This window comes from Natrix helvetica, assembly GCF_964273705.1.
Source record: "Natrix helvetica genome assembly, chromosome: 6".
Classification (NCBI taxonomy): Eukaryota; Metazoa; Chordata; class Lepidosauria; order Squamata; family Natricidae; genus Natrix; species Natrix helvetica.
In genome coordinates this window covers 44,603,258-44,620,179 of record NC_138553.1, presented here as the reverse complement: position 1 = coordinate 44,620,179, position 16,922 = coordinate 44,603,258, and the positions used below count along the sequence as shown (strand labels likewise).

The window sequence follows — 16,922 nt, the reverse complement described above, 5'->3', positions numbered from 1 at the left end:
GTGTTCTACTATAGCTTCAAAATGTACAAACCTGATAACGTTTCTCAGTTTATCTTCAAAACAAGTCATGATGTGTCATGGATGTGATTGGAGATGTGTTTTGGGGATGTTAGGAGACAAAGTTGCCTTTCCTCCTTGGTCTCTAGCAAGCCTCCACACTAACTATCTGTTTCATTGTGATGTCAATACAAACCTTTGGCATCACTGTAGCCACTTATGGATACCTCTGCTTCATACTGATCATCTCTCCTCCCCTTACATACTTATCATCTCCCCTCCCCTTATCCTTTTGACATTTATTTGTCTCTAAACTACCAGAACAGCCTTTATTATTTCAGGGGGAAAGGGAGAACATTGTTATAGTAGAATAGGCCAATGTATTCCCCCTTTTTATCTAATTCTAAGTAGAAACACTCTATAGAACAGCTGTCAATTTTGAACCAAACCATTTTGTTGGTTGTCAATTGCCAGTGTAGGGGAGTGGGAAGGAGGCGGAATGTACTGCCAGACACAGCACCAATTTTTCTCATGGGAACTAAGGTCATCTCCACAGGTGTTGAATGAGAATGAAGAGGAGTGCCTAAGGAGCCTGCCAATGAACCTAATTGGACAGTGTGATTGGTAACACCTGGGGAGGGGATCATTTACTATTTTAACTATACAGAAACAGTGGGAATTATTCAGAGTTGGTTTTACATTTAGTCGTGCCAATATGATGTGCCTAATAAAGAAGTTATTTGAGAGAGATCTGAGTCTCGGAGTTTTGATCTGCTTGGGCTTGTTAGTTGGAACCTTGGCAACAGCATTTATTGATAAATCCCCTTCAAAAACTTTACGTGAAAGGTTATTAAGATATAGTAATATTTCACAGATTTATAAGAAGCTGATGGTATATATACAGTTAAGAAAAGGTTTAGTTCTCCAGCTGTACAAAACCTAGTTTCTTGCACAATCATGTGCAAGACTGTTTCCTTTCCCCTTAAAACTGCTCTACCACTGTGTCTATTTATGTACTCTTTTAAAATTAGAATATATTTGGCACTGTTTCATTAAACACTTTTGTAGAAACATTTTTATGATTGGAGGCAATCTCATATGTTTCTTTATTTCACATTTTTTTGCCCAGATGGGATGTGGGAGGAAAGCCAGACAAACCAACCTACTGAAGTTGAAGCAGAGTCTGCAAATAGCATAATTGCACAATACAGGTAGTCCTCAAGTTACGAATGTAATGGAGCCTGCCCCTTCCATTCATAACCTGAGGATTTGTGGGAGTGAATGTCGTACCTTGAACAGGATCACCTCCTCCTTTCACCCACACATTTGCTAATCAAATGTGAGACTTGTTAAGTGCACATGAGGTATTTCAAAGTGGGGGAAGGCCATGGCGGGGCCTACCGATGAAACAGGCCACCTGACTAAGACCACCCAAGGCCTCCGTGACCTACTGAAATACCTCATGCTCCCCACAATTGCTTCCCCAACCTGCCACACTGGGTCACTTACCTTGTGAAGATCTAGCAAGCAGTCTCCTCTCCAGTCTCTCAGCCACGTGCACCCCTCCAACTCCCCATTTGGGCTTCTGCAGGCCTCGCCTGGCATGTTGCTGGCTGAAATGGAGCTCCTGAGGAGTAAATCCAGCCTTCCGAGGCTCCGTTCAGCCCTCCTTGAGCCTCCCCTGGCCCATTGCAATGGAGCCTCTGGGGGCTGAATATAGCCCTCCGAGGCTCCGTTCGGCCCTCTGCAGGCCTCCCCAGGCCCCCCCCATTTCGGCCTGTAACAGGCCAGGGGAGGCCCACAGAAGGCAGAACGGGGCTTCTGAGGGGTGGATACATCCCTCAGAAGCTCCATTTCTGCCAGCAACATGCAAGACGAATATTGCAGAACCTCTGTGGTTGTTCATAAGGGTGATCAACTGCCATGGTACTGCAAGATTTGTAGTTTCAGGCCTTGTTCGGAAATGCTAGGGGGCACTGATCGCATAACTTCCAATATTCACTAAGGGAATGCTCGTAACCCGGGATTACCAGTATTTTCAAAATCCATTTATACTACAATGCTATAATTAATGGGTGTTTTCCTACTACTTGGTAATCTGCTAAGGTGATAGTAACAAAGGCAGGGAGAAAATCCATTACAGTTGTGGCTGGTGACCCAAAAACCAGAGCTACATGATTCTGCATGGAGTTGCAATGGAAGCAGAGAAGAGGGATGATGTCATCAGTTCATTTTATGCTATCATTTTTTTGCACTCACAGATAAAGGGATACATTTTGCTTTATCAATGATAAGAAAATAAAATATAGTAAGACAGACAGAATTTTATTTCAGTCATTGACCAATAAAAGTACAGGCAATAAAATGAACAAACCAAAATGTTCATTTTAGGGATACCACTGTAGTTATGTTTTTCCCAGCTCAAAATGGAAATACATTTTGTTCCTTTAGTTTCAATAACTGCAGATAGAATTCAAAAGGCCACAAAAGCTGTTCAGAGGTGGTAGGATTGTGGACTGCTCACCCTTATTGAAACTCACCCTATAAAATAGAACAAAAGTATACTTAAGATATTTCCATTAATTGAATTGTAATAGATAGAGATTTAAAACCCCAGACAGATGCAAGGTAATTAATCTTCCAGTGTCTTTCAAAGTATTAATACTTGATAATTAAGGATTCAATTTCTCTCAGAGACCTATCAAAATACCACTGAGGAAAAGAAAATCCAAATCGGATATTGTCTTAATCAGATTCTTCCCTACAGATTTAGAAAGATATGACCTTATTTCCCTTATAGTGAAATTTTAGGGTTTTTTGAGATTGATATAATAGATGTAATTAGATGTTATTTTCAGCCCCTAACTGGATGGAAAGGCCTTTACTGCATTATCTGATTATGGTTTTGTGTGAATTACAGTAACACATTTTGGAGAAGTAGCATTTCTTTCACATACATCTTTACAATAGGACTGTCAATACGCAGAGTTTCCTATTTATCATTAGTTGAATTGCTATGTTATTACTTCTAGATTGACATGATTTTCATGTTATATTATCTAACTAAAAAGTGATCAGCATACTCAACTGATGCTATCCAGCCTGTTGTGTGCATCCTGAGTCTTAGAGTGACTTTTCTTGAAAGAATATCATCTACAAATATAAACCGATATCCCAGAAGAGAAGAGTAACTTTCCTTGGAAGAAAATCACTAGACGTATATGACATTTCTCTAACATTTATACAGTAGGAGTATATATATGCATATATTTATAATGCAGATAGTGTCTCGCCAGGCAGTTTGTATTACTTGCCTGTATTAGTCATTTCTTTCATTTCATGCCCTTTGACTTCCAACAGCATCTTAGATTTGTTTCAATATGACATGCATATTCATACATATATTTAAACACAGCACATTTTACAGGTCTAACTCAAAATAACAGCCTCCCACACAGAGCAAATGAGAAGAATAGGAGGCAGATAATTTGTTGACATTCAGTGGAACTTCATCTGACAGATCCTGATTTTTTTTTTCAAAATAGAAAAGGATATTTAGAAAAAGGAATAGAGTTCTATTAATAAAATATAGTATATTTATTCTTCTGAGAGAGAGAGAAAACACCACTGGGTTCTTTCCAGGAGACTGCTAGCTAAGCCCTACCTAGATTTAAAAACAGAACAAAGTGGAATCCAGGGTGTGACTTCTGAGAAATAAACTTCAAGGACCAGAGTAGAATTTACTGCCAAGTGAGCCTTATGGCAGATCTTCAAACTTGCCAAATTTAAGACTTGTGGACTTCAACTCCCATAATTCTCCAGCCAGCTGCTGGAGAATTCTGGGAGTTGAAGTCCACAAGTCTTAAAGTTGCCAAGTTTCAGATGAGGGCTAGCAATCCTAACGGGGGAGGAGGAAGTGAAAGCAATCGTTTTAGCAAGACTAGCAGGCCACCCTCGTCCCGCGACGGCGGCCTCAGCAGGACCATTAGCGCGCGCGCAGTTTTCCGCCGGATCGCCGTTGCCGCGGCCATGAGGAGCCTCTGGTGGTGGTGCTATGGTCCAGCGGTGCTACTGACTCTCCTCCTCGGGGAAGCGAGAAGTAAATATGCGCCTTTACCCGACATCACCAACCGCACCTTTATCAAGCAATACCTCGACATCCACAACAAGTTCCGCAGCGAAGTCAAGCCCTCTGCCTCCAACATGCTCTACATGGTGAGCGGTTCGAAGGTTGCCGGCCAGCGGGGGGGCAGGAGGCCCGAGGGCGTTAGAGGGGAAAGCCGTGAGGAAAAGAGAAGCCTCGGCTCTGCCTGTTAGCGTGCCGCCCCTGAGGGGACACCCAAAGACAGGGGTCCCCAAATTTGGCAACTTTAAGACTTGTGACTTCAACTCCCAGAATTCTCCAGCAAAACTGGCTGGAGAATTCTGGGAGTTGAAGTCCACAAGTCTTAAAGTTGCCAAGTTTGAAGACCTGCCCAAAGAAACGTTTGCCCGCGGAGGGTGCTGCTTCCAGGGGCCGAAAGTCATTCGGATTTGTGCCTGCAATAGTGGCGAAAGTTTGTTGGACCCTTGAGTTGGAAGAGTTTAATGAGGGGGAGAACAGGTACCTCAGGAAAATAAGAAACAGCCCCGGGTTTTTTCCAGGAGCTTCAATTGAATCATTCTTCCAATGTGAATCCCATTCCCACAGCCCTATGGGATAACCAGGGCTGAAAGGTTGGGGCGAGGGCAAAGTCACTCAGCAAGTTTCCAAGCCCGAACCAACAAATCTGAACGTGCTTATCTCCACCAAATTTTGCAGTCCTAGGGGAACAGGCCACGATCCCTGAGCTGTTTTCAGTAGGGATTTTCCTGACTACTTTCACCCAGTGCAGGGGTCGGCAACCTTAAACACTCAAAGAGCCATTTGGATCTGTTTCCCACAGAAAAGAAAACACCAAGAGCCACAAAACCTACCAGGGGTCTAAAAGTTCAATAAATTGCATTTTGGCAGGTGTCACACATTGGTGGTTGTGACACATATTTTGAATGACACATATTTTGGGTGACACATATTTTGAGTGACAGGGAGCCGCAGCAGAGGGATGAAAGAATCACATGCGGCTCCAGAGTCGTGGGTTGCTGACCCCTGACCTAGTGCCTATTACCGGTATCAGGAGTTTACTTTTTCCCAAACAAGTGGATAGAGGCATCCTTTTCACAAGAATATTTTTATTGCTTGGTTTAATTAATTTATGTATATTTTTACTCTATTTTTGGGGTATTGTATGTGTTGAATTACATGTAAGTTGCAATTTTACTGTATGCAATTTATACAGTAAAAGAGTATATAAATTCAACAAATAAATACAAGGAAATGAATGCATGTATTTAAGAAAACAAAATGCAAATCATTGCACACAAGGTTTTCATTAGGTAACAATAAGCATCTGATTGTGAACGCTACCAGTGATCCCTGAGCCACATCCAGAAGTTAAAAGTTAAGATCAAAATCATGTAAAAAATATTAAGTTTTAAAATATTAAGTTGTTAAAAGCATATTTAAGCATCAAAGCAAACAAGCTACTGGAAGTTTGAGACCTTCCCCAATTCTCTCAGAATGTTAACTTTCAAATGAGCATTGGAATCTGGCTGCTGGACTCCCATCAGCAGTCTCAGCCTGCTGAAAAGATTGGCCTGAAAAGATTGGTGATTGTCATTTAATAAATCAGAAGGCAAGCAAGGAATTTGGTTATAAATTCTGCACTGGGAGGAGTAGATTATTCTATCTCACGCTGCAGCAACATTTACTTTGCTGATTCTAGTTATTTATAGCTCCCTTCTCTTCATTTTAGGGCATGTTATTTCTGCCCATTGTGGGGACATTTTAAAGTTGAAAGATAACCTGTGATAGGAAATCTGTCAGGCAGATATACTCTGTTCTCTATCCTGTATAATTACTACTGTTCTTTCTGCTAATCCACACATCTACTGGTAACATTGAAATGCATTTTAAAAAACCACTATCGGTCTGGAATATACAACCTATGGAATATGAAAGGGTGTGATCTAAGTAAAAGCAGAAGTAATTTCTAACATAGTAATAACTTCTTAGAGAAGAGGAATTATGGTAATCTTGTTCTGGTTCTGGTAGCTTTTTTTCTCTACTCCTTTAAAAATGAGATTTGCTAACGTGCCATACAATAACTCTGGATTTATAGACGGTACTAGGTGGTGATAGTTCATGATGTTTTTTCTTCACATCTGGTAAGCAGAAAGATATTTTACCTGAAAATCTTACGCTAGTTCATATTCATATTATGATCTACCAAAATAATTGATAATTTATTTTGAAACCATATTGCTTTGAAGTACACTTGCATGTTTTAATGTACTTACATTAATATCTTTAGATGTATAAAGTGAAGCTTGGTAGAAGCAAAGGTGCAGAAGATCTACACATATTAAGTAAAGTTTGTGTTAAATTCTGGTTTACTGACAGGTAGGCTAAGAATAGAAAGTTGAAAAGAATATCTTGGGAAAAGATATAGCTGTCATTTACAGAATCAATCCACATTGCAAGAGTTTGTCGCACAACCATCCTATTAAATCTTCATTGGATACTATTCTGCTTCAATATGTAATCAGTATCTACACATGTGATTCAAAGCATATATATATATATATATATATATATATATATATATATATATATATATATATATATATATATATATATATATATATATATAATGTTCTCTTGCACAAATATCATTATGTATCATTATGCACAAATGTTATTTTTATAATATTTATAGTTTTAAAAATACAAAATCAACTTTTTATATAATTATAAATAAGTAAGAATCATCTCTGAAAGTGTTTTAGATGTTATATCTTCTGCAAAATTCCAGAATTTAATAAAATAATTTTCTTTATATGAACTAATGCATGGAAATTCCTATCAGTATTTGGATGGGGCTCAGTTTGATATTTGTGCTTTTACTCAGGGAGATAAATATGATCAAAAGCTTAACTGATAATTTTATCTTTTGCAGACATTTGATTTAGCTTTAGCTAGAATTGCTAGAGCATGGGCAAATAAATGTATTTGGAAACATAATCCTAATCAAAGGTACCACCCTGATCCTATGTTTAAGCCAACTGGAGAAAATATGTGGTTGGGAGGTGCAAGCAAAAAACCAATTAATGTCGAGGGTCCAATTCAAGCATTTCATAGTGAAGTAAAGTACTATACTTTTTCTACCCATCATTGCACCCAAGTATGTGGACATTATACGCAGGTAAGATATGTACTTTTGTGTTTATATACTCCATTGTGACAGTAAATTATGAATACTGATTACAGTTGCTTAGTAGGTGAATTAATTGTATAAGATTGCTTATTTACAAACATATAGAAAGGTAAAAGACAACTGAAAAATTCAAAAAGAAAACAATTTCATCTCTAAATATCTGTTCACTTATTTGCTTGCTTTTATGCTACCCAACTCCAGATGTCTCTGCTGAATATAATACCTCCAATATAAAAACAATATTAAGAGAGAAACAATAGTACTAGACTTTAACAAAGAAAAATATATATGAGCAAAATGGAAAACCACCTTTTGAGGTCTGTATGGCTGTTTGGAACACCAACAAGGTGGAAATCATACAGATCTCAGCGGATACCTCATTTCATAAGGCCGGTGCTGCAACAGAGAAGGATTCTTCCTGGGATCAGATGACATTGTTTAATTGAAGGACTCCAGAGTGCATCAACACTATTAGTTCTAATTGGCAAGACAGCCTCCAGAGAAGATATGCAGTCCCTCAAATAACAATTCCTATACCATGTAGCACTTCATAGGTGATAACCAGTATTTTGAAGCAAATTGGCATCCAGTGCAAGTTATGGAGCAGGGGTGTCACATAGTCATGTGGCATGTGAATAACTGCTCACACTGTTGTACTTATGGACCTGTTGAAGGTTCCAAGTTGCTTTTGAGGCAGTCCCATATAAAGTGTTGAAATAGTCAAGACATGAGTGGCTACTGAAGGGCTTCCCAATTGAGGAAAGGCTACAACTGTTGCACCAGATGAAGCTGAACAAAGACTTTTCTAAAGTTCCCTAGATTTGAATGGAGAAGTGCAACCCCATCCAAGGTCAGAGATGACATAACTTAGAACCAAGTGGTCCTAGACCCCACAGCCACTTCCTCTTGGTAGGATTGAGTCAGAGATAGTTCTTCCACATTCTACATGCCTTTATGTCCTGGGACAGTATATCAAAAGTCTGAGTCAGCAACTATAATTGCTTATTGTCAAGTAAACCAGACTGAGAATCCACTCCACAGGAAGCTACAACTCCTTTTATTGAGATTGGCTATAATAATAGAATTTTGGAAGTCTGGTTATGCTATGTCTATTTTAGCCATTTGTGCATACATTACATTGTTTTGGATTTAAGGCATGTCTTTCTCCTCATGATTTTGGCTAACAGATCTTTGTCAAAGTCATTGCTTTTAATTACCATCAGGATACTGATGATACTAAACCCCAAGTGATGTAGGACATCACACAGTGGGTTCATGTTGATGTTGAATAGAAATAATAGAAAGAGAGAGAAAGTTGAACATTGTGGTACCCAACAGAGTAGGGGCCTCGAGAATGACTTTTCTCCCCAAACAACATAAACTAGAATTGTCCCTGAAGGAAAAAAGAGAACAACTGTAAAATAAACTGCCACTCCCTTTGCAATTCCTGGAGCAGTCCAGGATACCATGGTTGATGGTATCAAAAGCTTCTGAGAAATCAAGGAGCAAAAGAATGGATGCATCACTCCCATTGCAGATTTGCCAGTAGTTTCCTACAAGGACAATCAAGGCAGTCTCTGTATCAAATCCTGGCCTGAAACCCAACTCAAATGGATCAAAATAATCCACTTTCTTTAGAGTTCTGGAGCTACAGTCTGACCAAAAGGGAAAGTTGGAAATAAATTGGTTTTGATTCTGGCAGGCATATCACTGTGTGCCATCTCTCCCACAAACAATCAGGCATCATAGCATGGACCCAATTACAGATCATCTCCTTGGCTTCTTTGACAACGTGGAAGGGCCCCAAATGCAGCATATGGGTGGCTAAGCTAACAGCACAAAGAATCCTCTCCAATTCTTCAGAAGTCAACAGTTCAAACCCATCCCAAGTCACCTAAGACTAAGCCCCTTTCAGATAAATAGTGAGGTTTCTATGTTCTTTATCCACAAAGTAATCTCTAACATGGCTCTTCCTCATATTTGATCAGTCTCTTCTGATCCTTCATCTCCTGTATCTCCTCAGTAAACTGAGATGTGCTTTAGGATCAACACACAGGGAGGAGCCAAATAGGGACGATGCAGTCCAAGGACAGCCACACATTGTAGGCAGCAGCCAAGACCTCAGCTGGAAGCTTCCTACATCCTTGGAAAACCCTCAAACCTTTGGAACCCCATAATGATCATCAATTGCTTGGAACAGCCTGATTGAATAGGTCCTGTCTCCCTGTAGAAAAAGTGGCATCAACAAGACAAGAAAGTAAACAAAGTAATCTGTCTATGGCAATGGATTGGTGTTAATGTCTTTTGCTACCACATCAGTTACAAGTTTCCCAAGACATAATAATTTTTTAAAAAAACATTAAAATGCAGCCTCTGGTATGTGTTGGACCATCAGAATCAAGTCCATGGCACTATTCCAAACTCTACCTGACTAGGTGGCAGATTAAAATCCCATATACTCTTATCACCAGGTCCAGGAATGGAACTTAACTGGCCAGGCAAGGATACTGTGGAGCAAGAATGGTACTATAGCAGCAACCTTTCCAGCTGCTCTCTAAAGCTCAACTCCAGAGATCCTCACATCTGATTATCTGAAGAGCCTGCAAGAACTCACAGATAAGGGGTGGGCGGGGGGGGGGGAGTGTATACCTAGGCCAATTCAAGTGAAATACAACCAGATTGCAATATTTTGATGTTAACACTTTAAAGAAGGACTTTTGTTTCAAAGTACAGGTAATCCTCGGCTTAAAACAGTTCATTTAGTGACAGTCAAAAGTTACCACAGCACTGAAAAGAGTGACTTATGACTGTTTGTCACACTTACTGCAACATCCTCATAGTCACATGATAAAATTCAGGTACTTGACAACTGACTCATATTTATGACAGTTATAGAATGCCAGGGTCACATGATCCACTTTTGTTTTTGTTTTTTTTCCAAAAAGTTTTATTGGTTTTTTAAAACATTTATAAGGAAAAGGGTAAGTGGAATGGTTACAAATTTTGGCAGTTGCAAGTGTGGCAGATGCCCCCTCCCTCCAAACTCATAGGATACATCTAAATATAAAACATTAATACATAATCATAAAAAATCAGCATATTAATTCTAGAAAAAATAGTTTTCAATCAGTTTATATAGTTATGATATAAAGTCTAGATATAATTTCATTATTACTTTCGGTCTGTTTATAACATTGTGGTTTTCTTATTCATTTTTGTGATCTGAGCTTTCTTGGTGTTGCCCCTTCACCCCCCGCTGGCAGAGCTCCGGCCCCTCCCGTGTCCTGTGTGACCATTGTGGTGTCTTCTGTTTTTTCTAGGTTCACTTTATTTTTTTCCATAAAGGCCTGTGCCTCTATGGATGTATTGATTCTGATTCTTGTCTCCTCCCAGAATATCAGCATACCTTCAGGCATCAACCATCTAAACCACACCCCCTTCTGGTATAGTTTATTCGCCAATTGCGAATAGTTTTTCCTTTTCTCCCTAATTTTTTTGGGGATCTGCTTCAGGATGGTTATCTCCCTGTCATGATATGTCAATGTTTGCCCCCTTTGTACACCCAGAATTTCATCTCTTGTGCTTTTCCTAAGGAATTTAATATGAACCTCCCTGGGTACATTGTGTGTTCTGGCATATGCTGAATTCACTCTATAGACCAGATCTATCTCCCATTCCATCTGCTGTTTATCTTTGTGTATGTATTCAGCTAAAATATTAGTCATAATGTCCCTTATATTTTCCCCATCTGCTTCTATTACATTTTGAAATCTAAGATAAAAGGACATTCTCTCAAACTCTGTTTTCATTTGTTGGATATCAAGTTCTTTGTTTCCCTTCTGTAAAGCCTCTACCCCCCCTCTCGCCTCCGCCACCCCACCCTCCACACGGTCCAGTCTCTGTGAGTTCTTATAAATTTGGACTTGATTCTCTTTAATTTCTTCCTTCATTTCTTTTAATTGTTTCTTAATTTCTTCCTGGCCCTGTATGAGTTGCTGGAGCATTTGTTGCAAATCCATCTCTGTACTCTTAGGTTGCATCAGTTCTGTAATCTTTGACTGTGTGGCAGGACTGGATGTTGCAGATGTCGGTGCAGAAGTAGCAAAGCCAGGTTTTCCAGGGGGTGGTCTTTTTGGAGACATGGTTTATAAAACAAAGAGATCAGTCAGTGTAGAGACTGGGCAGCTGGAGAAGTAGAGCAGGGAGATGAGTCCAGAAGGCAGAGGATCCAAACAGGTGGGAGTTTCTTTAGTCAATCTAGCAATAGATGAAAGTTTTTTCTCCAAAGAGTTCAGGAAATAACAATCCACAAGAGATTCCTCTGGGTGACACGGAGACAAAGACCGGAAGCCTGAATTTTAAAGGTGGAGTCAGGTTTCACAGTTCATGAAGACAACGGAAGTGTGCCATCTTGCCCTGCCAGCTTTGGGCTCAGAGGCATAGGAAAAATTTTAAAAGTTCAGAAAGTTCTCAGGTCATCAATAAGTTCTGGAACTAAGTCCCATGAAAAACACTTTTACTGGGGTGAGGCATCATTAGTTGGCTCTCCCCCCTCCTCCTTCCCCTGGGGGCGAGAGCAGAATTTTTACAAGCCGCTTGTCCAAGGGGGGGGAAATCCCCCTCCCCTCTAGCCGCTCCTCCAAGAATAAATCCGAAAGATTAACTTTTAAAATTACTGAAAAGTCCATCAACTCAAAAGTAAGGGGATGAAGAGAGGAAGCATCTCACCGCACCGCCGTTGCTTCCTTCAGTTTTACGTTCTCCAATCAGCATGGGGCGAGACGCAGGCGCGCCCTCCAAAACTGCTCCCCGGTGCCTGGAGCAAAGCGGAGAAGCCCCCACCAGCCGCCGCCGGTGCCAGAGCCTTCCGCGAGCCGCTCCTTCGGCAGGGCGCCTCTCCGGGGCGTCCTGTGCCCCCCCGAGGACGGGGGAAGCCCACCGAAGAGCGGGAGCGGGCAAAGTTCTTGCCCGTCGCCGTAGCCGCCGGAACCGGAAGACCACATGATCCACTTTTGTGACCTTCTGACAAAGTCACTGGGGAAGCCAGATTCACTTAACAACCATGTCACTAATTTAACAGCTACAATGATTCACTTAACAACTGTGGCAAGAAAGGTCGTAAAAGAGGCAAAACTCACCTAACAAATGCCTCACTTAACAATATACATTTTGGGGTCAATTGTGGTTATAAGTGGAGGACTATCTATTTTTAGGCAAATCTTAATGTAATTAACTCCCTCTTTGATGGATATGGGTGGTTTACGAATGTGAAAAATAAATAAATATTCCTCAGTCAAATGCAGATGAAAATAGAAAGAAATTGAAGAGAAACTGAAATTATTCAAAATAGATGTTCTTCCTTTTTCAGGTAGTTTGGGCTACTTCACACAAAGTTGGCTGCGCTATTGTTTACTGCCGTTATATGAATGGAAAGGAAAAAAATAATAACATTTTAGTATGCAATTATGCTCCAGCGTAAGTTAATACATATTAAAAGAAGTCTGAAATTGTATTCATACATTTACATATATAATCTTGAACAATTTATTTTCAGTTAGTTTGCTTTCTGTACCAACTTTAAATGTTTGACATATCTTTATTAACTTTATTTTAAAAATCAGCTGGTGAGTTATAAGGAGACTACATAGAAAATTTTCAAACTGTAGAAGAACATAACTAGAAATATATTTAGTTCCTAGACAACCCATGAAAGCGGGGAGAACGGGGGGTAAAAACAGTTGGAGCTACTTCCTGCTTCCTTCCTTCTTCCCAGGCCTGTCACGCCCCAAACCGGTTCCTCAGGTGGCGCCATCTTGTTTTTCAGTTCTGGGCATGCGCACAACCATTTTAATTGCACTGCGCATGTGCGCACATTAAGCACATACACAAGCGAACCAGCAGTAGTGCTTGCCAGAACCCACCCTTGGTCCAGTCATGTGATAACACATTTAACCATTGAGAAATTCTGGTCCAGGTTCATGCATCTGATAAATATATTTATGTTCTGGAAGAAAGGTGGCAAGATAAATGTCATTGGTACTTTTTTATTCCAAAATTTACTTGAATTATTTTGCAACTTTATTCTGTAAATCTTTACCTACTGTTAAAAAAGAAAAGTTTCTATTTTATAATCTCTTACTCAAGGGTCCAAGCTGACTGGCAAAGCCATGTCTTTAGGCCCTTACAAAAAGATAGGAGGTTTGGGGCCAACCTCACATCGGGAGGAGGGGAGAGATTCCAGATGGCATGAGGAACAGCAGAGAAGGCCCTCCTGGACCCACCCAGCTGGAATAATAATAATGAGGGGACCTGCAGCATGCCTCCTCTGCCTGCACGAGTGGTACGGCCCAATCGAAGTGGGGTGAGACAGCCCCTCAAATAACCTGGACACATTCCATAAAGGGCTTTAAATGTGATCACCAACACTTTGAATTGCACCCGGAAGCAGACTGGTAATCAATGCAGCTCGTGCAGCAGTAGTGTTACAGGTACCATTCTCTAATTCATACGTTGCACTGAGCCAGCAACCTCTAGAACGGGTTGACTACCTGCAACTCTGGAGCCACATGTGGCTCTTTCATCCCTCTACTGAGGCTCCCTGTCACAGCAGAGGAAAGAAAAAGTTGCCCCACAACTTTTCAAAGCAAAGGAGGCGAGGGAGGGAAGAAAGGGGACGTACCAACTAGAGGATTAATGGAAAGTTAAAAGGCATCTCATGCTCCGGGATTAAAATCACCACAATCCTTTCTTCTATTTTCCCCACCACAGTCCTTTTAGGTAGGCTGGGCTCAGAGGAGAATGACTGGCCCAAAATCTGCCAGTCAGTTTTTCAGATTATGTGTTGGCCCTATAACATCAAGGCCCAATGTATATGGACCTTCTCAGTCATCCAGGTCATGATTATTCCAAAGGTGCTTTTTCAAGAGGCAACTGGACTTTCTTGTTTTTCTTTGAAGACTTTTCACTTCTGATCCCAGAAGCTTCTTCAGCTCTGACTGAAAGGACTGTTGTAGACTGGATATAGATGATGTCGTATCCCTTCTCCTTTGTTGACAGAAGGCTGTTCAGTTTTGACATAATGGTCTCTTTGATCCCTCTTTCAAACCAGTAGTCCTGTCAAAAATATTTTTGTTGTCTTCAAAGAGTGGCTTTTGTCTTTTAAATGCAGATGGACTGCTGAACCAGGATAACAGTCTTTTCAGCAGTTCCAAGAAGGCCCCCCACCCATTTGCACTACTTAGGTGACCCCAAGAACACAGATAAACCTCCAATGATCAGCTATCTGCAAGGCATATAAATCCTCAGTCAGAGCTGAGGAAGCTTCTTGAATTGAATTTCACTTCACTTGAAGTGAAACATCTTCAAAGAAAAACAAGAAAGTCCAGTTGCCTCCTGAAAAAGCACTTTTGGGACATCTGGGCACAAGTGCATGTGTTATACCGAAGACATTAAACATGGAGTCACTTAATTTATTTATTTTTAAATCAGATTATTTTCAAGAAAAATGAAATTTTAGCAGTACCACAAAAGATAATTGAAATTCTGTAAGATGTACTGTGACTCAAACTTCTTCAAGATTTTGCACTTTTTTGGCATTTTGACTTGGGAGCTTCAGGGAAGGTCACTAACATTTCCAGCTAAATTTTCAATTTATCTTTGTCTACTTAATAATATTTGGTATGATTAAGAATATATTCATCCACTGTTTTTTAGGGGTAATTACCGTGGAGTTCGTCCTTATAAAGAGGGGAAGCCATGCAGTAACTGTCCAAAAGGAGACACTTGTAAAGACAATCTCTGTAGTGAGTACAATCTGAATAAAATAGTAGTTCGAGGAGGAGAAAAAAGCATCCTATTATAGTTTATTAAAATCATTTTGATATTCATTTTTTTCAGATTTTATTTTAGTAGAGCAGTGTTAATTTTTTCTCCTTTTTAGGGGAAAAAAGAGGTATGTGAGGCTTCCTTCCATTGCTCAAATGAGTATCTTATAGAAATAGGAGTAAACATTGCATTATAATAAATTTGATAGCTCTGCTTGAATTTTAAAGACTGATTAATGTGGCATCACCGCTACTATTAATTAATGTATTCATTTATATAAGAAATGAAACTGTATGAAAAGAAAATATTCTAAAAGCTTTAACTGGCTTGTCTGAACCTTGTTTGTTTTTAAAAACAGGAAATCCTGAACGTGAGAAAGAAAACAACTTACGTATGTATTACAATTGCCTTTTATATTTTAAATTTACTTTGAAAAGAGGATCATTACACTCCCTCTCTTTTTTTATCCTAGGTTATTCACGATGGTATCCACCATTTGAAAGGCGGATTATATGTGATCCATCTTGCATTGCTGTTGCTGTTTTAAGGCCATTGTTAATGTTCCTGGCATTTGCTGCTGTTTATTGCTTACAAATCTATTATCCCGGTTTACGTTTTTCTAAATAATCTTCAGTATTTTGTATGCATAAAACTTTCTTTGACTACTTTGGTTAATTATAAGATTATATTTACATGAATTGTTACATTATTTGCCGGTTGTATTTTTTTAAAGTAGATTTGGTTCAATTCATTGTTTTTATGGAATGTTGTCAATTTCTTAATGCTTTTTTATTCTGATAATACACATATAAAACAAAATATATTTAATATGTTCCATGTTTTGTAAACATGTATATTAAAATTAGGGAGTTGTTATTAATAAATGTTAATGTGATAAACTGCACATACTTTCTGTATATGTTAAACTCCCTTAACTCAAGTATGCATGATTGCAGCAGCAGTCATGTTCAGAAGGCACATATATGATTATTGAATAGGACACAATTGTGTGGCTGATAGTTGCTCAGGCAGTGCATTTAGATTTAGTAAAGCACAAGGGTAGGATGCAGTAATTTAGCAATAGGAATAGCCTTATATACCGCTTCATAGTGCTTTACAGCACTCTCTAAGTAGTTTACAGAGTCAACATATTGCTCCCAACAATCTGGGTCCTCATTTTACTGACCTCGGAAGGATGGAAGGCTGAGTCAATCTTGAGACAGTGAGGATTAAACTCCTGGCAGTGAGCTGAATTAGCCTGTATTACTGCATTCTAACCATTGTACCACCACAGCTCTTGTTTACTGTACTAATACAGTACCATATGACACTACTATACTAATAAAGTTTCACATCATACTGAAAAAAAGTTTCATAAAAACAATATTGCCCGCACCCATAATGCAGTGTGTGCGCAACACCCCCCCCCGGTGGCCGTCCCCCTGCGTATGAGTGTGTGACCCACCTTACACTTCCCCTGCGCATGCATGCACGATCCGCACACCCCGAGGCCTCCCTGAAGCCTCCTGAGAACAAACACAGGGTGCACGGGGGGCGTCACACCACCCCTGCACTTCCCCCTGCGCATGCCCCCATACCCCCCACATGCACGCACATCTGCATATGCGACAGAGACGAAAATCAGCTGGCTGGCAGGAGGCGCGCATGCATGTGCGGTTGTGACAGCTGGGGTGCCCGCAGAGCTAGGGTGACTGCGTGCCCGCAGAGTGGGCTCCGGATACGACCTAGGGCCCTTAGCAATAGCAATAGCACTTAGAGTTATAACAGTGCTTCACAGCATATAGC

The 16,922-nt window shown here is 40.0% G+C and overlaps 1 protein-coding gene across 1 annotated transcript; it reads left to right on the top strand.

Annotated features, from left to right (window-relative positions):
• The first annotated feature begins 3,878 nt into the window (after positions 1–3,878).
• LOC309394200 (GLIPR1-like protein 1) lies at positions 3,879–16,020 on the top strand. The gene is made up of 6 exons (XM_081957084.1): positions 3,879–4,212; positions 7,035–7,280; positions 12,661–12,767; positions 15,006–15,094; positions 15,475–15,507; positions 15,589–16,020. Exons 1-6 carry the CDS (start codon positions 3,880–3,882, stop codon positions 15,741–15,743), a joined length of 963 nt encoding a protein of 320 aa, XP_081813210.1. The 5' UTR covers position 3,879; the 3' UTR covers positions 15,744–16,020.
• The last annotated feature ends 902 nt before the right edge of the window (positions 16,021–16,922 follow it).

Excerpts from the sequence above, each read along its gene's own strand:
- LOC309394200 (XM_081957084.1), top strand. The coding sequence starts at position 3,880 with ATGAGGGCTAGCAATCCTAACGGGGGAGGAGGAAGTGAAAGCAATCGT. Across the intron at positions 15,095-15,474 it reads TTGTAAAGACAATCTCTGTA|GAAATCCTGAACGTGAGAAA; the intron begins GTGAGTACAATC and ends TTTTAAAAACAG. Across the intron at positions 15,508-15,588 it reads TGAGAAAGAAAACAACTTAC|GTTATTCACGATGGTATCCA; the intron begins GTATGTATTACA and ends TTTTTATCCTAG.